Here is a 20904-nt window from a genome sequence, read left to right on the forward strand (position 1 = left end):
AGCAGGCAGGCCAGTCACAGGGGGTAATTTGAAAAGAGGTTATAGCAAGTTAGACCTTTCAAGCCGTTCAGAAGTGTTTAGTGCATTAAAGGTTCATTTTTAAGATGTTTAATACAGAAAGTGAAACAAAACTGGTTTTTGTATAAAACACCACACATATCCTATTCCAAGAAGAAATCTTCCTCAGCCTGGCAGCACAACAGCTGTTTGTTGGTTAATACTGGGAATTACTCTATTTCTTCCACAACGGGACATTTTGCAACATTTGACATGTGTTGACACTTCTTTTCTATACCGGATTACAACTTTCCTTCAACACTGTTATTCCTCACTCCACCCATTCTGGTAACACCTGCCTGCACACAAACCAGAAATCATGATTGGGGTGTAGGTTCAGGAAGTCTGGGGCTGCAGTGCACAGTTTCCAGGCAGCCTGGTTGCACTGGGAAGGGACCAGGAGACGGGGCAGGGAGGTGTGCAGGAGTTGGGGCATCAGCAGGGGCCCCCCGGTCTCCTCCAGGCATCGCTACCCTGATGGGCGGCACATGTTATCTTGCCCTCCTTGTTTGGGGCAGACCTCTCCCTGACCACCCTGATGGAGAGCCTGTGTCTAGGGCATTGCTGGCTGAGTCCTGCATGCTCAAAGCCCTGTGCCTGCTTATTCAGGGGTCTCATTTTTGGCACTGTGCTTCGGACGTACTACACATCTGTGTAGTGATTTGCTGAGCTACTGCTTGGTTTCTTTAGTAGCCCTAAAGAGAGAAGCACTTTTAACTTCAAGGCCTCTATCTTTTGTCCTTCATATTTAGATCTGGCTTGCTCTGAAATAAATCATTATAACATTTAAATACAGCCAGCAGAGTGAATGTGCAAGCTTACTCAGACCTAGGGCATGTCTTGAGCATTCCTGCTTCTGTAACTGCGGCAAAAGGTTGAACAAGGAGATCAGTCTTTACCTGCCTTTTAACCCTTCTTCCCTGGCTGTACTCCTCCAGCCTCTCTGGTTCAGGGGGGAGTCAGGAGAGATGTTCTGCTGCCACCCGCCAGGGCTTTAGGTCGAGTGGAATTGGTGATGGCCACAGCGCGGCAGGATGCTGCATTCCTTGGCTACAGAGCAAGTGCCAAGGGATTTTGTAAAGGAAGCAAAGCATTTCTTAAATGGTATTTTTAATGTATTTCTGGGCTGAATGCTCCTGACAACCCAGTGAGTTGGGGCTTTCAGCACATACTTCTGGGTTTGACTCATTTTCCATTTTGGTTTTGCAGATCTCCTCAAAACCAGCCTGACAGTTTAGAGGAGCAGATCATTTAAAAAGTTTTCAACAAGTCTGTTTTAGTTCAGTACTATAATGAGCAACAGTTTCTTAGTTACCTCCTTTTTAAAAATACCCGTGCATCGTTCTAAGTCAAACTGACTTCACAAATATATGTTCACATGAAGAACACCGAAGACCTTACTTCACCTTGTAAATCAAAGCTGCAATCTGGAGGGAGGTTTCATACCAGTGGGCTCAGTATCATTTTTCTCAAGGTGACCTCAGTTGTTAAAGTATGAAGGTTGCATTTGATATGTCACTTACTTTCTCTAGGTCAGTAAAATGAACCAGTGTGTCTTTAGATCATCAGAGATCTGCTTATTACCAAAAGGTGTTTTAATCCTGATTTGTGTTGGAATTTAAAAGAATCCAAGCAGATTTCATTTGCCATCCTGAATAAGGGTTTGTAGGGTGATACTCTGCTGTGTGTGCAGTGCCCCTGGATGAATTCTACTTTATTAGTTTATAGGCTTTTTTCTGAGCACTTGGGATGAGATCATGAAAGTGTAAATGGCTGTTATCTTCAAAGGCCTCTTTTATACTGACAAAACTTCACTTTACCGACTTGTATTAATAATCTATTGCAAACCTAATTAGTTCACATCAAGGTCAGTGTTTTGTGGTAGATAAAATGACTGTAAGCTCCAGAGAGTGAGTTTTTTCTTCCACTGCTTTCGTGTTGAAAAAAAGGAGGAAGCACTGAAAGTGTAAAAGAAGAGATTGATAAGGACTTTTTGTTTATCTGTAGGCTAAAGAACTTTAATACGGGGTAATTAGTTCACATCATCATGAGCAACCTGCAAGATACCTGAGGGCACACTGCAGTCATCCCTTGTCACTGTGTCTAGCAGTGGACTGCAGAGACTTCCTCATTCAACTCAGCTCTTTTCTTTTGGTTTTCTGGTGGGAATAATCCATCCAGGGAACTTCCAGCCTCATGTCTAATTATGCTGAAACATAGACTCAAAGCTAGGTTTCACTGTGACATGAACTCATGACTGCCTTCTTGAACATCCTAAGGCAGAATACTACTCAGGCAATGGCTGAGCACCAGAGTGTTGGAACTAGATGATCTTAAGGTCTTTTCCAACCCTAACTATCCTATGATTCTATGATTCGATGATCAGCAATGCCCTCCCAGGACCAGCAGGGTCAGGTAAACAGACAGGAAGGGTACTGTCCTAGAGAGGAAGGTGCAGCTAATCTTGTATCTGCAAACTCAATGTGACTTCCAGCTCCTGGCTCAGGAGATATCTCTCCACTTCCTTTGGTCTTGCTCCAACCCATGAAAGAGAAACTTCGGAGGTGTAACTAGGCTGTGATTCATTTCACCTAACTTTAGGCATCCATGTTTTGTGTGTCTCTGACATAGTCATCTGGTATCTTTGCAACTGGGGAGAGAAACAGCTGTTCATTGGGTGTGATTCACTCTCCTGGCTTGGCTTAGATGTCTCCCTTAGGATGAAATTACTTGCACCTCACAAGAGTCTGTTTTACCCTGCTGGCTATAAAGTCTAGAGTCTAGACAGGTAGCTCAGAGGTAGACACCTACATTGTAGATCTCTCAGGTAGGATGAATCCTTCCCCAAGAGCCAGGACACCAGGAGTCAGCATTATACTTTTTACACAATTAACAGCCTAGTCCTGTGTCTGTGTTTTCAGGGCACGATATACCTGCCCAAGGCAGGCTGAAAGCAGACACTCTCACCAGCAGTGAGATGGGCTAATTGACCTGCTTCTCAGTGAGCATTGCACCCCACCTGAGCCCAACGCTGCAGATAGACTGCTTTCAGGATGTGAGCTAACTAGCACGAAGTAGATACCTTTCCCTCAAGCTGTTGTTACAGGTGAACTTTCCCTGCCGGGATGACATCAGGTAATTCGCATGTGCTCTGACTCAGACAGGTGCTGAGCTGTGCCACAAGTGCTCTGCTGAACTGAAGCTTTGCTTTCTGCATCAGTTCTCCACCTGCTAAAACAAGGATTACAATCATACCCTTCCTCGGAGGGCAGTGTGAGGATCAAGGAATGAATTACCTGAGAGGCATTCACCTACCTACAGTGGTTCAGGGAAAGGTAAAGAGGAGGGTAGTAGCTGGGACCTGGAGCAGCAGAAGGGAGAAGCTGAGGAAGGAGCAAGTGGGAGAGAAACAGAGGCGCTCCACTGTCCTGCGGGGTTTGCCATACTGCCTACTGTGGCAGTAGGTCAGGGGAAGCTGCCACAGTCCCCATGTGATTCCCCTCCAGCCTCAGGGTGGATGTGATTTCTAGCTGTGGATTTACTGAGAAGGAAAAGGGAGCAGTAACTCCCCAGCAGGCCCTACCCCATAGTCCCTGTACAGGTCACCACAGATCAATACGCTCTCCCAGCAGCAGCACACTACCTGCTCTCTCCTTAGTACCGCTGAAGCCAGAGGAAACTACAGAGCCATGCAGCAAGCTGACAAGTGTATGTGCATGCACACTTGTGTATGTGCATATACGTACATATATGTGCTTGTACTGGCATCCTTCCACCCAAGCAACAGAGCTTTCTGCACTGTGCCACCCCCCAGCCTGGGCACAACAGGACAAAATGTGAAGTCTGCTCACCGCCAACATTTCTGTGATATCTGTTCCTGATTTACTCACTGTTTCATTCTGTGCTTTAGCAGTACACTTGGAGATAGGAGAGAACACCACAGCGACATCGAGTCTGGTGGCATGTCTCTGCCGGGGGAGCCAAAAGAGTGGAAAGTCAAGGTTGAATTCTTTTACTTCATTCCTTGTTGATGCAGAGAGGGAGGGAAGAGGAGGACGGGTGGTGGAATGGAGTCTCCCTCTTGAACAAATAACTGCAGCACTCCGGGGTGACTCATACCTCGAAGACAAAGAACAATGCATCCTTAATTTGCAAAACTCAGCCTTCCAACTTCTGCATGTCACTGGCACCCAGAGACTTTGCAGTTTGCCCATAATGCCATCATGTTCTTCAAAGCGGCAGTGACGCCAGCCCAGAAGGAGTGTGCTTACTCAGGAAGAGAGATGGTTTATATTTCATTTGAGCAGCTTATGTACTAACCTGCTAGGGCAGCACATACGGTGATTGTGAAATCAGAGTTTTCACAGTTCGGAATTTGGAGTTGTCTGAACTTCCTGATTCTGGCACCAAGTTAGCAATGAGACCTGAGAGGCTTTTTACGGGACCCCCACCCTACAGGCAGTTACAATTCCTAAAACACTACTTGTTTCTTTGTGACACATGGTGCATATAGGGTTCTGCTAGTCTAGGCAGCTCATTCAGACAACTTTAAAGTTGAAGGAATACACACTTCATGTTCTAGCCCCAAAATATACACAGCTAGCACAGGTGCTTTCTCCTGTTGTCTTTGGTATCATCTCCAGGTGTCTTACTACCATTCTGAGCAACCTGGTGTAGTTGAAGATATCTATGCTCACTGCAGGGGAAGTGGATTAGGTGACCTTTGTAAGTCACTTCCAACCCAAACTGTTAAAAGTAGTTCTATGACTGGAGCACTGAGTTTCTTGCCACAGACATGAAGACAGCAAAGGAAATTCAAATAAATGATTAGGATGCATTAATTTGGTTTTCTTCCTTTCCTGTCATCTATTTCTAAAGAAAAGCTAGCAAAAAATCTTCATGTAAGACTTCAGTTTTTCACTATATTAGACACTAGAAGACATCCTCAAAGGCACTGGCAGATTTGCATTTTTTTTTTTTTTGTCCTCAAGACCCTTTCTAGTGTAGTGCTGAAAAGAAAGGAGCTAGCATGGAAGATGAGTCAGGGTAAAGGATACACAGAAACTGAATGCAAAGTACCAAATGAAAAGTAGAGGTGGTGCTCTGCTCACCAGCACCTAATCACACCACTCCTTGTCTCTCTTTTCCCATGGTCATCTTTACTACACACTTCATCCTTCTCGGGGGCTGGTACCCACTTATATGTCCATGCAACACCTAGCATGCTTTGGGAAGTTCTGCATCAACATTAAGCACTGCAATAGAACAAACAGCCTCGGCAACTGTTTTTTTGCAAGGTTTCTGCTTGAGGCTGGTATTTTTCCTCTTTATTCTCAGGAGTGCGGTGCCTCAGTGTAAAGAAACCCCTTCAATTCTCCTATCCCACAAGAGGTTTTTTAGAGGCTCAAATGCCTCTAGGACTTCCCTAGCCTTTGCAATACTCCCCAAAACCACATTAATATTGAAATAAAATGAATGCAAACACCGAGAAAGGAAGTTGCTGCCAAAAGTTCTCTTTTCCAGCGAATAGCTGTGAATTTGGGTAGTTCTTCCCCCCACCTTGAAAAGTTGCAGACACTCAACATGTCTGTCACTGTTGTTCTCAATCAGAGTAAGTCCTGTCACCTGTTAGCAATCTAAGAGGGGCTTTTCAAGGCCATAGAGAGGTCTGAATGCTCATCTCCTATAAATTTCCAGTGGGAATTAGGAAGCTCTAAAGAACTTCCCCTAGCGGCAAATCAGAGCTTGTACCCACCTCTGTGAAACCTGCCGCTCTCCCAGCTGTTGTGCTGGGAGGTGGCTCTGTGGTGTGACAGTGGCTTCCACAGCTTGGCACCCGGAGGGAGAGCGCCCTGCAGGGTGAAGAGGCTGCTGGTGGAATTTTACAGTTTGCTCTGTAATTTTCCAGCTCCTCATGTTCCAGCACCGAGAGGTATGAGAATACCGGCCTTGTGTGGCTGCTGCCACTGCCAGTGATGAGCTTGTCCTTTGGAAAGTCCCCCTTATTTAAGCTACTGACTAATTCTTTCAGCTGCCGGGAGATGACACACCTTTTCACAGTGCTGCATTAGGCTGAGGATTTGCTGGGTCCTGAGTGAGTGAGGGAGTGAGATTGAGTCATTTCAGATGCCATGCTTCAGAGAGGGACTAGATCAGACTCATGTAGGACCACGGTCCATTGTACTTCTCTCAATTTCTCATGAAAGTGGTGGAGCTAGGAGGCAATGCAAGACAGCAAGTGGGATGAAGAGGCAGAAACAGGCATGTAAGAAATGTTGGCAGAAAGGGGAAGGAGGAAAGGCTGAACTGAAGTTTTTAGGCAGGCGGCATCTTTCTCGCAAGCACAAAGCTGCATGGAGTATTTCTGTGCTCATAGTCCATTTCCTATATTAAGCAAGACACCTCTCTGAATGAACAAGTCTAATCAAGACCATTCCTGCCTTACACTCAAAGGAAGGGAAAGTCACACCATAAAAACTGTTTCCCTTTGGAAAGATTAGCAAATCAGGCCAGGGAGGGGGGAAGATGGACAAATCGCAGACTCAGAAAAGCCTTTCAAAGCAGTTAAGGATCCGACTCCTTGTCTGCCTCCGAGTTTGACACCAGTAAACTAATCCCAGCTTTCATTCACCCCACGTCTTCTGCCAGTTGCTGCCTTTAAAGTGCTTGCCAGGCTGGCGGAGGAATTGCAAGGCTCGATGCTATGCGACTTTCGGGCTTTGACTGACAGAAATTTTTGCAACTTGAGAAAAAAAGTCTGGCAGCAGCAGCGGCTATTTCGCAATTTATCTCGCTGGGCCGAGGATGGGGGGATTTTCACTGACACAGTGGTTAATTAGCTGCTCGGTACACAGGGCTGACTCCTCTGTCTCCCCTTACCCTGGCTTGGGAACAAATGCTTGCAGAAGGTAGTTTGGTAGTTTCTCAAACAGGCAGGTGCCATTTCTGAGGCAGAGGGGTGAGGCAGGATGTGCAGGCAGCCCATGTGCAAGTGCAGCCCAGCACAAAGGGGAAGGTTTAAAGACGGGCAGCCTGGCTGAGTCAAAGGCATACCTGCTCCCTCTCGGGCTGCTGCCGGCTCAGGAACCATCCTGCTCGCGCCACGGTGTACTGACTCACATCCTGCTGCTCCTTTCCGAAGCTTCCAGGAACATGCTGTATCATACTGAGATTTGGCCACGCAGCGCCTCTTGGCTGGGAGCAGGCAGCAATGTCTGACCTGCAGTGACACACACAGAGCGGTCTCTCTCTGTGCTCCAAGGGCAGAAAACACATTCAGAGTTGTGTGGGATCCAGTCCAGCGCAAGCCACGTACATCCGCATAGGCATTTTTCCTTTCAGCTCATAGGTACGGTGGAACCTGTTATCTGATTTGAATTCTAAGCTTTAAGCTTTTAATACGGTTAAAAAGAATAATATTCTGATCAGAATATAAGATGTTACTCATGGCAATCAGATTGCAACTACATGGTCTTGAGGTCCTTTCCAACCCTAACTATTCTATGACTCTATGATTCTATGTTACGGGATCTTTCTTTTAGACAGCTTGGTATAGATTTGTTATATTTGTTCTATAGAAATTATTAGGTGACAGGCATTTTTGCTGTCATTTCAAGGAACATCCTGACCAACCTGATACTATGAATTGCCTCAGTCCCACTGAAACTTGCTGATTTATACCCTCCAAGTGCCTTACAGCACCTCAGCGTTTTTTTCTGGAGGGAGAGGGGGTGCTGTTTTTACATTTTTACACGTGTTACCCTGTGAAAAAGAATCACATAGAAACGGAATTCCAGGACTTCATGTTTGTTTTGTCCCAGGGATAGCTATGTCCCTTAGGCTCAGGATCATTTTTCTAGACAAAATGATGTTCTGCATGAGCTCCAGGAGATACGCTGTGGGTTTGACCAAGGTCTTGACCCATCACAGAATGGTTTGGGTTAGAACGGACCTTAAATTTCATCCAGTTCCAACCCCCTACCATGGGCAGGGATGCCTTTCACTAGACGAGGTTGCTAAAAGCCCCATCCAACCTGGCCTTGAACACTGCCAGGGATGGGGCAGCCACAGCCTCTCAGGGCAACTTCTGCCGGTGTCTCACCACTGTCACTGTTTACCTTGTGCTCTGAGCATCTTTCTGTACCGAGTACCAACAACAACTTTGGAAGCCAAAATATGCCCTGTGCCACACTAGGACAGCTCCATTGCCTGCAAGTATTTGTTCACCCTGCTTAACCATGCCCTACAAGGCTATCTCCGGGTCTGGGTGTCGGCATGTCTTCCGTGCCCCCTGATAAGCACGGCGGCCGTGGCCGGTCCTACCAGAGATGCTAGTGCAGCGCAGCGGCTGTGCCGCATCCCGGGTGGGATCGGACACCAGGCGCTCACAAAGGCCGTGTGAAGGCTCTGGCGGCTGCGGTGGAAGCCGTGCCCAGCGGGGCCGGCAGGCGGGTGTGCGCCGCGGGGCTGCCAGCCGCCCGCACGGGCTCCGCCGCCACCTACCGACCCCGGCCGGCGGAGCAGCCCGCCGCCTGCGGCCGGGAGCTGCGTTTTACACGGGCACAGCGCTGACGTTAGGCCCAGGGGGAGCATCGCGGAGCGGGGACACTGGCTTTCTTCTCTTCGTATCTTTACTTGATTTCTTTTTCCGCCGAGGCTCTGACCAAAGCCGGTTTCATTAAACTATTAAACGTTATGCAACATTTGTACAGCTTAATTACAACTTCTTTTTTTTTTTTTACCAAAAACAACAAGCCGAACGCAGCCTTTTTGCAGCAATAAAACATGACGAGGCATGAAAGATGGTTCAATACTTTCTGCTTAATAGCTTGTTAGGCATGAGGCTAGAAGCCCAGAGCTCGTGACTACGCAGCAAGGTGTGAATTATTGCACCATAATTCTCGCCCTGGAGTGTTTTATTGCAATTAATAACTGTTTTCATGTTTTAAATACATTTTCTCACACCATAAAAACCAGAAATGGAAAGTACTTGCTAATGGGAGGAATACTGGGAGGATTGGGCACGGATCACCCACTGCAGCAACTTCTTTGGTTTCATGCTATTTTGATCAGCTCTTGAAACGATTTTGGAATCCTCTTCAGCTTTAAAACTGTGTGGACCCAAAGCCCTGCTATTTCCCTTTGTTGAAGTAGCTCTCCCTGCAAATCTCTTCACAGATATTCTGAGTTGGGAAGCAGCTCCCTTTTATTTGCAGCATATTTTCTCCAAACCAACTGCAGCCGCACAAAGCCACACATTCAGTTCCCCATGCCAAGCTACTGACTTCTGAGATGTGCACCTCGTTATTTTCAAAGCAGGAAAGAGATGGATTCAGAAAATGTTTCCTGACTCTTTGTGCAGCCTGGTCCTGTGGCAAATTTGAACCCATTCCAGTTTAATTTTGGTTAACCTGAAAGCTGAAGAAAAGCAGATATCACAAAAATAAAATGCTATTTGAGGCCCCTGATCCAGATCCTAGTGAAGCTGCTGGAAATGCAAACCTTGCCTTTACTGGGAGCTGAATCTGCCTCTTGATACTGAAATGGTGCCATAAAAATGCTATTACAATGATACTTTCCTCCACTTGTTATTAAAAAACAGCAAAGGTGATGCCTGGGGTTATTCAGCACAACCTGCTTTAATATGTGTATATAATATAATGCTCTCTATTAACATCACTATACAGATTGCAATTGGTTAACCAGTCTGATGTCAAAAAGCCAATCTTTAAGAGCAATACAGGGATTGAGAATACAGGTACAGAGATGGAAAATTGATTGGTATTTTGAACTTTCACTTAAGAAGACTTAATGGGATGAGGAGATTAATAATGGGGGTCTCTTGGGCTGTCTGTCACTGTTTTGAGTACCCCAGAGGTCAGTAATAGCAGCAAATGGATAAGGCAGGTCAGGTACCTTAGTAGCCTTTTTCTGGATGTTACGAGACATGGACTTGGCCCATTATGCAGTTTCTAGTCAGGACACAGCACAAAGCCAATTCTAGTAGCACTAACAGAAATAAACCATATTTCAATTTAGTCTTGTCAGTGTTCAGTAAACCCATGACAAGGTTCCTCTTCTGCTGCTGCAGTGGCTGCTGTGGCTTTTTCTGCATCTTCTTACTGTTTGTTGGTCATGTGTTTATTGCACTTGGGTCTGTTTTATGGATCAGGATCCCACATGTGCTGGGCAAGGCACAAGACAAAACCATGTCTCTTGCCCTGAAGATCCAGCAATGTAGGAAACAGGAGAAAAGTGGTAGAAAGAGCTGCCCTGCCATGTAATGACAGTTTGTAACAGGAGAAAACAGAGAGTACGTTCTCTCCTTTCAGCATAAAAAACAGGGTTGATGGCAGTATCCCCTTCAAGCATACCCAGACCCCTCTGAGCAGACTTTTCTCCTCTTCTCTGCAGTGCTAGGATCTAAGGACAGAGCATCTGAAAACGGGATAAAACATTTTCAGCCAAAGAGGTTCTGCGGCTTCTGCAGTGACCCTGTTAAACAGAGCCCTTGCAAGGGAGGTGACAGAGGGGAGGCTCTGTCACCTGAAGCATCGGCCTTGGCAGAGAACATTTAGTCTCCTAGCGCAGGAAGACAAGCCAAGGGGGTTTCCATCCTTGGGCTGGGGTCGCTTTACCGCAAGGGGGATCAGGATTCCCAGTATCAGGATTCTAGTACTTGCCTGCGCTGCTGAACTGAAATCAGTGGGATTGCGCTGAAATGAGGGAGTAATTATTTAATTAACCCCATTTCAGAATTGAAACACAGTGTCATGCCATTAAATGTTTACTCTGTTGACGCTTTGTAGTATTTATCCTAATGCTAACCCTGGAGACTGAATTCCCTCATCTGTCTCCCTGTCATCTTTAATAAACACTGACCATACATTAACAATGAGATGATGTTGTAAGTCAGAATAAGACAGGCTTTGTGCCTGTGTCTTTTTGTTTGTTTCTACTGAAGTCCATTTAATGCAATTGGATGTTGCTTTTAAAACAGCATGAGTCAACTGAATTTATTTTTAAGGAAGTCTGCCTGAAAAAAAATTAAATATTAATAATATCTGAGTTTGAATATGTTACTCAGCAGAAAGCTCTCTACAAGACTTTATTTTATTCTGCAAGTGACTTTACTAGTTATTTTTTAAAAAGCTTTATAAATCCTCCCTTCTAAACAGATGAAACAAACAAAATGTAAAACTCATCTCCATAAAGCACAACAAAATAATAATTTCCAGATGGGCTTTCTGATGGAAGATCAAAGTCCTTCATCTCAGACTTGGGAGATTTCCCTTCCATGCTGATATCAGTTTTATCTGCATGCAGTTCATCCAACATTTGCTTTTTTTCAAAAAGGCAATTAGCTAGATGAAGCTGATGGAGAATGCTCTTAGAGCTGAAGAGACTAGAAAAGATTTACTATAAATAGGAAAAGATTTCTGGGTAGGTGGGGGGGGGGAATCTTTCTCACTTTGATTTATACAAAAATTAGTCGCTTGTATACACTGAAAAATGCCAGCTTCCTATGCAAAGATGAAATAAGCAGAAAAGAGTTGTTTCTGCATTTTTGCAACTGGTTTGGACAAACTCCTTGCTGTGCATCTCTGATTTCAAACGTCAGCCAAACTAGGCGTGTGGCTCTAAAATAATAGGTTAGTGTTTTTCTGTGAATGTTTTATGCATCTGTGCATTTTGAGATTCTGCTTCCAAGAAGCAGCAGTTTCTACAGAAAGCCTGTACTTACGGGTTGTCTGCATTTTCAGCCTAGCAGAGCCATAGAGGCTGTTTAAGGCTTTCTGTTTCTGAAGTTCAGCCACTACTAGTAGATGTATCCCTCTCTGTGAACTGTATTTCTGTGTTTTAGCATATACAAAATAGATGTACAAAATACCTGGTCATTTTATTCACCCTGGTAATTTCAGAAGATTGAGGAAGTCCGACTCCCCAGTCCTAATTGCCCACTTAGGCATCTGTCTTTTGGAGGACACTAGTTTCACTCTCCTTCTCTGTCTCTCTCACCTATGCATATTTTCGTTTTGTTTTTCTCTACCTACACATCTGCACAGAAGCCCTCACAGTTCAGTAATCTTGTCTCCTTGGTGCCATGCACCACATGCCTTTTTGGCTAAAAGTTCTGCAAACACGCAGCCTGAAATACTAATGCATCTCAGCAATGAAAAGTCTTTCACCTTGGAAAGCTTAATCTGCTTTTCCCTGACCGCTTTTCCCTGCCCACCATCAATGTGAAATACCAAAAAAGCTTCACAAGAAAAAAACCCAACCCATCAAAACTCACAGATGCACAAATAATATTTTAGAAAGCAATTCATCTGAAGGTCTCTTGACAAAGGAGGTTATGGAACTGAAATGTAATTACCTTGGCATTTAAGTTTCTATTTCCACCATGTGGTTTGGTTCACATATCTGATTGCAAAGTTTTGTCATTCAAAACAGCCTATAGGTCTCTTTTTCATTACAGATACAAGGCAAGTACAGCCATCTCCACCATGGTCCTATGACCAGTCCTACCAGTACCTGGGCTCCATTGCCACCCCCTCCGTGCACCCCGCCACGCCAATATCACCTGGCAGGGCTAGCGGCATGACATCCCTCACCGCAGAGCTTTCCAGCCGTCTGTCAAGTAAGTACCTAAAAGGTAGTCCCTCTGTGCTGGGCTTCACCAAGACCCTGCGGCTGACTCCAGTGCAAACCAGTTGCAAAGTCCCAGGATGCTGCCACAGCTTTCCCCCAGTTGCAGTGAAGCCTATTGCACAACCCCTGCAGCAAGACTTCTCTAGCACTTTCCTGGGATTTGTGCAAAGAGTGAAGAAATTTGGTTTGGGGCCCAATATATCATTGTCAAAAAGAAATGGAAAGAGGAGAAAGCAGCACTTTGGAAATGTATGGAACTATAAAGATAGTTCGGCATGCTGAAGAGCTGTCCTATCTACCGAGAAATGAATGCCACAGATATTTCAGTTATGTTCTCTTCCCTTGCCCTAAATTCAGACCACAGCACAGCAGGTTATGGGTGGACACACTGACTGCAGGCTTGTGGGGTTTGACATTTTAAGTGTTGCACTGGATTGTTTTGTCACATTTTCATCAAATTGTACAGCAGAATTTTACAAGCCAACGTGAAAATACAGCATGGAAGTGAAAGCTACCCCCCAGGTTTCCACCATATTCAACTGACCATCTGCTGACTCTAACCCACACATATTGAACCAATATGTGTGTGTTCAACAGCAGGAATGAGAGCCATATAATTCAGATTTGCATACAGCTTTTGAAAGCATATCTTCTTTGGCTGCACATATTGCTCTCATTTGAATACTCAGAGCTTCTTCTAAGATCAGAGAGAATCACTTGAACGTGCTCCAGCCTGTTCTATTGTTGTCATACACAGCCTGCTTTGAAAGAGTGACAGGAATGATGCCCACCAAAATTAAATTATTTGTTAGGTCTGGGTGCTAATTACATCTTAGAAATAGCTGAATGTAGGAAATTTCTTGTTTTAAAAAAGTCTATAAAACTCTCTATTGACACACTCTTCTTTTAAAATGAAAAGACTCTGTTTTTATTTTCTGTCCTGTGTTTCCCTCCCTTTGCACTCCTTTCCACTGGCAAAATGCAGAAACATAGAAAACAGAGAAGGATGAATGAAGATCTTCATAGAAATTCATAGAAATTTCTTCATAGAAATTCTTCACCATGAGGGTGATGAGGTACTGGAACAGGTTGACCAGAGACATTGTGGCTGCCCCATCTCTGGGGGCTGGATGGGGCTTTGAGCAGCCTCCTCTAGTGAAAGTTGTCCCTGCCTGTGGCATGGGCGTTGGAACTGGATGAGCTTTAAGGCTCCTTCTAACCCAAACCAGTCTGAGATTCTACAATAGTAACCAGAAAAATTAAAGTCACTGATTTCATACAGTTTTTTACTTAGAGAAGTATTTTTTCTTGACAGTATTTTCTGAAATCTGTGTTTACCACCTATTTTGATTTTCCAACCCTCTACAGGAGTGACTGATGCATGTGTACTTGTAGGTGTAGATAGGTGACTCAGACTGAATGGAGATGTTAATCACATTTTACCTTTACCAATGTGGCGACTGAGGTTGCACTCAAATAAGTGAATGCACTCAATTTTGAAAGGCAATATTTTTTGCATTGCCGTAGTGCCCAAATGTCATCATTGCGTAGCAGGGCTCTTGTTGTGCCATGTACGGTATGAGCACCAAAGGCAGCCAAGGTAGCTGCCCCAGGAATGCACAATCTAACAGAAGACAGACATGTAAATGTGGAGTAACTGCACTCTGTGTCTCTTTGGTGTTACATGGTGAGCATGGAGGTAGAGCACGAGCGCTAGGGCGTATCGGTGCATTTTGTGCCCGTGTCAAAGTGATTTTCCTCATGGCAGGCATATTTTCTTCAACACTTGAGAAGGAACCTAGAAGAGCTCCATTCATGTCAGTATCCTTTTCTTTCCTGTCTGAATTCTGTACATGGGGGTTCATCTCTACACATCTTAAGGGCTTCTTTCTAATGCTTCCAAAGTGTTACATCTCTATAAAATGTCATTCAATATTCCTAGAAAAAAATTTTGCAGTATTTTCATCCCAGTCCAATTACTGTCACACACCCTTGCTGTCTAGAGAAGAAATTTCTCCTTCCAGAACAAAAGGCAAATTTCTAGGCCCTACCATATAAAGACACAGTGCCTCACAAGAAAAAGCAAAAATATAGGACCTGCTTGAAGTACCTTGACAGTAAGTCTCATTATTCTGCTTTTTGCCAAACTGAGAAGAAAAAACCCTCATCTGATAAGTGATGTGTCCAGGCAGCTTCGAGAAGCTTCATTTATTTCTCAGGAATGAGGTGCGGAAGTACCGTTTAAAATCTGGCAGGTTGTCAGATGCTACCTTCAACCTTAGCTACTCTGAAGCTCCTGCCATTCTATACCATAGTGTGTCTTGCCATGTTAAATCTAAAGGTGCTGGGGTCTAGGGGAAGGAAATGTGTCCAGGGTCCCATTAATCTTCCAGAAAAATATGGGAGGCCAAGTCAGAAAGGAAGCATACAGCATGCGTCAGAGCTTTTCTAAGAAATTTATAGGGATTCATCAAGTTGTGCTGGCTGTGTCGCTGATGAGCTTTCAGAACTTGGCGCTGCAGTGTGTCTGCTCTAGATTTAAATCCAGTCAGAGCCAAGAGCTTTGTTTTCTCTCTGCTTCTCTTCATGAGTATTTCCTTCAGCACATGGCTCCTCTTCTGCAGACTCCACGCCTTGTCTGATAGAAGAAGTTGTCTTCTGGAAAGATTTTTTCTTAATTATTATTGTTGTTATTTTAATCATGCATAGCTGCCAGCTGCAGGGACTGACACCTTCCATTAATCTGAGTCATGATGAAGATCCTTCCTAAAGATGCCATTATGTGCTCTGCTTGTTTAATCCCTGCGCACCGGGGAAGGAAACGGTGGGACTGGACATACTTCCACTGATGTCCGACAGCAGGGAGCAGAATTTGACTGTCCTAGAAAACATTTCACTTTTCAGGGTGGGAAAGGCTTCTAGCACAAAGGAAAGGAAATAAAAAGGCCAACCCTCAAATACATCATTCTGTTTTAAAAAGGCAATACTACTGTTGTCCTTTATTACATACTCATTAGAGCCAATATTTGGAGCAGTTAGTAACAATTACGGAGACATTATATGAGGACCCAGATATGGAGACCTTAAGTGAACCTGATTTATCTAGACTTTGGTAGTGTTGAGAGTCAGTGGGGAAGTGTGCTTCTAAATGCTGAGACGTAGGCTGAGCCTTTGTGTATAAACACTGCCTGTGCATGTTCATGTACCTGAGGGACAATCTCTGGTCCATGGAGCTTCCCATTTGAGTTGGCAAACAAAACTGGGTGCAATGAGGGACTATGCAGAAGCTGGACAATTTATAATTAGGTCTCATCAGTGTCCCTCATAAGTCAAGTGAGGCTGGGCAAGCAGCTTGAGATATGTGTCCCTCTTCCTCACACACCCATTGAGTATGAGGACATTCTGGAAGTATAAATAATTCCATGTGCTGTAAGGTCTCTAAGAGTGAATACATACACATAAAAAACAGGGCAGGAGCTTGGCACTCCTCTTTAATTGCTGCTTTACAGAAATTAATCCAAAACATCCAGACCTACAAACATTACAGTGCCTCTCCAGAGCAGCTGAGGGATAGCTCTGTTCTGGCTGCTTTGGTTAGCTGTAGGCCAGAGTTTGTATGTTGGTTATTGCTTCAAACATGTGAGCCTCCATTATGCCAGCTCAACAGTTCTCTCTCTCTCGTCCCCATCATTCAGGTGCTTCTGAGCTTACGGCATTCAGTGACCCCCGGGTGGGCATTGACCGCTCCTTCTCTGCACTCCCCTCCATCTCTGACCCTCGGATGCACTACCCGGGAGCATTCACCTACACGCCGACGCCTGTCAGTTCAGGAATAGGAATCGGTATGTCTGCCATGTCCACAGCCACAAGATACCACACTTACCTCCCACCTCCCTACCCTGGCTCGTCACAGGCCCAGGGCAGCCCGTTCCAGACCAGCTCGCCCTCCTACCACCTCTACTATGGAACCTCCGCCGGCTCCTATCAGTTCTCCATGATCTCAGGGGGAGACCGGTCTCCCCCACGCATCCACCCACCCTGCACCAATGCCTCCACGGGATCGACACTTCTCAACCCCAACCTCCCCAACCAAAGCGATGTGGTCGAGGCAGAAGGGAGCCACAGCAACTCCCCCACTAACATGGCAACCACAGCCAGGCTAGAGGAAGCAGTGTGGCGACCATACTGATTGAATTTTAAGTAGTTATGGGTGAGGACTCATGTACTTTCCATTTCCCGGTGCCCGTAGGTATCCCATAAACACCCATCTTGCTTATGGGCCCTGCCAAGTTCATACATCACTTTCAGAAGCAAACCCTCCAGAAGTCAGCGCTCCCAGGAGCAGTGGCATGTATTAGCCAGCCCCTGTCGAAGCGATGTCACTGAGGCAAAACATCCCTTGCGGGGGACTGAGCTTCTGAAAAGGAGGATGCCTGAGCTGGTGGTCCAGAGGTAGTGAGGGTGGGTAGCAAGGTACCCAGTCTGTTTCCAGGCCTGTGGCTTTCCAGCATGCCTGGGCTTGAAGGTCTCCACAACCCTAAAGAGAGTTTTGGTTCACTTCTATTTTTAAGATTTAAAACCTAAAAAAATCTTAGTGAGTTTACTGCATCTTATGGACATATTAACTGTAAGGAAGTATAGGAAGATTCCCAGAGGGAAACTGTGAACGCTTCTGTTTTAGCAATGCTGTGAATGAGAGGTTTTATATGTTGGACTTCATTCTTTCTTAATTTTTTTTTTTTTTTAACCACGTTGTATATTCCAAAGAATATGGAATTTTTTATTGCTGGGGTTCATTTTGTTTGGGGTTTGTTTTTTGGGATTTTTTTTTGGGGGGGGGAGGGATGCAGCTCGTCGTGCTTTACATCTAATTTGTTTTATTTCTCTTGGCACCTTATAAATTGCAAAAAGAAAAATATTTTGTTCTTTTTTTTTGTTTCCATCATGCTTGCTTCTTTCTTGCTTTGTCAACTGAAAGAATCAGCCCCCTTTTCAATGAGTTAATTTAACTTTTTTTCTCTTGGACTTTTTTTTTTTTAATACAACGGCTACAGCCTTGGGTCATTTTCAACTACTGTACTACTTTGATGAGTTCATTGATATTTATGCTTGATATTTAGACTTTTCGTATTTGTTGATACTATTATTATTTAAATACGCCTATATTAAAAAAGATCAGCAATTGCCTTTTTTTTGGTAGCAGCCAAAGTCAAATTTATCACATTGAAAATGGCTGGAATAACGATGGGTACAGTGACCTCCTAAATACCTAGAAATATTGTTTACAATTATCTCACTCTCATTTTACTCAGCTAACAGGGCCTCAGATCCTCAAAGGCATTTAAGTGCCCAACTCCCACTGAAATGATTTAGGCACCAAAATCCCTGTGAATTTCTATGCCTTCTCACACAGTTGGGTCATCTCTCCCTACTCCTTCCTTGCTTTTCCTTTGTCACCAGTGGTGACCCTCAGGATCAGTAATCAAGGTGTACATATTTTGTAAGGCAGACTCAATATTCCCTAACTAAATAGATCCCCGTAGGACTCATTCTGCTCCCAAGCTTGTCCAGGCTTCCTAACAACACCGGTGGAGGCCTCTGAGGCTTTCAAAGGAGAAAGCCAACATGCAGTTAGCATGGCAAGGGTGAAGTCCTGACTCCAATGGAATATGAGTGAATTTGCTCCCAGCTCAGCAGAGCCAAGATTTCTGTGGAGTACAAAAGCCACGTTCCATTCCGCTGGAAAATAGATCAGTTCCTGCATCACAAAATAACTTGAACTGAACAGAGGTGTCTAGCTCATCTGGAAAGCAGGCTAGCAAAGAAGGGGCCTTAACGGTTCTTCTGTCACCATCTTCTGAGAGAAGAGGAAGGGTATTTAAGACTGATGCATACAATATTCTGTCCTGTAGCAAATATGCAAGGCTTATACTAACTGCATGTTTAATACAGAGTCGTCATGGTTGCCCATCGTTACAGCACAAACATATCAGATGTCACTGTAAAGTTTATGGCACTATTTTATTTGAGGGTTTGGTCTGAAGGCAGTTGTTGTACTACTCATTAATTACAAACTGCTGATGTTGACACGTGTGCGTTCCAAATTACCTGATTATTATTTAATGTACCTCTTTAAATGAGTGAAACAATTGCAGGTCAACTCAGAGAGTATTTGAAAGCAGGACTTCAGATCAATGTTTGATGTTTAAAAAAAATTTAAAGGATTCAAATTAAAAAGATCCTTGGCTGCAGGCAGCAAACCAGCTGGACTTATTTAAAACCATGGACTTTGTTTTTCAAGTTTTCTTTTTTTTTATATATAATTTTGCTTCTTTGTTTAAGTCAGATGCAGTAGCACTTTGGTATTGAAAAGTTACAAATTGAAGAATTTACATTGTCAATAAGGTCATTTTTGTGCAGAAAATAGGGAGTGTTTCAAGAGATCTCAGCAAAAGTTCAAAATGCTCTTGTTAAAATATATGTATGGCCTTGTCCTTTTCATTTGGTGTAATAGTTTTCATAATTTTCTAGAGTTTGCTCTGAACAAAAAAGGCAGAAAACATCAAAATTATATCAGAACAGTTTAAGATCTATTTTGGAAGTATGGAGACCTTGCTGAATACAGAAATAGAGACCCTGCTTTCGTGACATTTACATAGTTGGAATCTCACCTCTTCAGTAGCCTAAAAAAATCTTTCATCATTAAACAGTAGCTCTGTTGCAGAATACATCTCGCATATCTCTGTCTCTGTGCAATTAAGATCATAATTTACTACAGCTGTCACATCTGCCTTGTGACTGGACCACCCAAGTGCATAGTATTGTGAGTGCGAACCCCAAAGCGAGGGAGAGAGGAGGACTTCCGAGGAGACAGATGCCTCATCACAGAGGGCATGGCTGCCGTGGCTAGGTGACTCCAGCCCAGTTGATATGGTCAGTACACTCCCAGGCCCACCTGTCAACAAGAGCCTGCTTTCTGCTAAAGTCCTTTGTCCCCTTCTAGCCCACAGTATTTTTGAAACAGAAAGATCAGGGATTCACAAGAATGAGGAGTTGGCATCTCTCACCCTGGAGAATAGACCCTCCATTGAACGTTTCTTATGTTTACACATCTATTTTCTTTACATTTGACCTGGAAGTGAAGTTAAATTTTACTCTTCCCGGTTTGAACAGGATGAGAAATTGCAGAACAAGTCACCACACTTACCCTGTGTCTTTACTGACATATAAAAAGCCCCTGGGATTTCCCAGTGCCTCACTTGTAGTAATTACCAGCAACTAAACCTGTGAGTCTAACCTCGATGTGTATGACAAGCACAGCACAAAGCAGCACCGCCAGAATCAGTCTGTTTAATCACTGTGGGTTTCAGTGTATTCACATAAGTGCTTAGGAGAAACCACAGTTTACTCAAATCTATATTTTTGTAGCCATCCCCTGTCCACTAAGGAGAGCAAAGAAAGATCTTCGAGGCTATGAAAATGCTCTCATGTCACTCCTCTTGTATCTTAAGAGCACTTATCAGGCAGAAAGAGGACATTTGGATAAAGCATCTCCTCCATTCACATGTCTCCAAATTATAGCATATAAGTATATATTTTTATATTTATATATAATATATATATTTATGTAGTTTTATCATCCCCGTAACCGAATGGAACCAAAAAAGAACTATTGTGCTTCTGTTCACAAGCTGCAGTCAGCAGAGTGCCTTAGGTAACTTCCCCTACAGAAATGCAGTTAATGGCAATCCTTACTATCAGCTTGTGTGTTCCTTTCACAAGACACAATTCCTTGTCCAGATGCAGCCATACCAAACAACTTCAAAGTAAATACTGGGCCCAGATCTTATGTGCTGTAAGGCCCATAACTTTACTCTCAAACAACATTTATACCCACTTCAACAGTTCCTGCTACACTTCCAGGGCGATGTACAGGAGCTTAAGTGCAAGGGGGAGGAAAGATTCAGGGTGCATCCTTGCTACGAAGGATTTGATTTGTAAAATTATGCCAAATCATCTGCTGGAAAGGAGAAAACCCCTTTCCTCCAAATGGCCCACAGCCTTTGCCAAAGTGTTCCGAACTGCCTGCGCTCTTGAAACATTCATTACTGCTTTCTGGGTGACCTTTTCTATTGGTGTATTTGAAGATTCAGGAGAAGTGGATCCTTTTTCTATCTGAGCAAAATGCTTGTTTTC

The 20904-nt window shown here is 44.1% G+C and overlaps 1 protein-coding gene across 3 annotated transcripts in view; it reads left to right on the plus strand.

Annotated features, from left to right (window-relative positions):
• RUNX1 (RUNX family transcription factor 1) overlaps positions 1 to 17533 on the plus strand; it is a 166976-nt gene extending 149443 nt beyond the window's left edge. For all 3 annotated transcript variants that reach the window (XM_057410088.1, XM_057410086.1, XM_057410087.1), the window contains 2 exons: positions 12536 to 12697; positions 16404 to 17533. In XM_057410088.1, the coding sequence (XP_057266071.1) occupies positions 12536 to 12697; positions 16404 to 16897 (656 nt within the window). In that variant the 3' untranslated portion in view covers positions 16898 to 17533. The remainder of the gene's footprint in view (positions 1 to 12535; positions 12698 to 16403) is intronic.
• Positions 17534 to 20904: the final 3371 nt, after the last annotated feature.

The sequence above is a fragment of the Pezoporus wallicus genome, unplaced genomic scaffold, assembly GCF_028554395.1.
Source record: "Pezoporus wallicus isolate ANWC-B61680 ecotype Strahan unplaced genomic scaffold, APGP_CSIRO_Pwel_v1 contig_7011, whole genome shotgun sequence".
Classification (NCBI taxonomy): Eukaryota; Metazoa; Chordata; class Aves; order Psittaciformes; family Psittacidae; genus Pezoporus; species Pezoporus wallicus.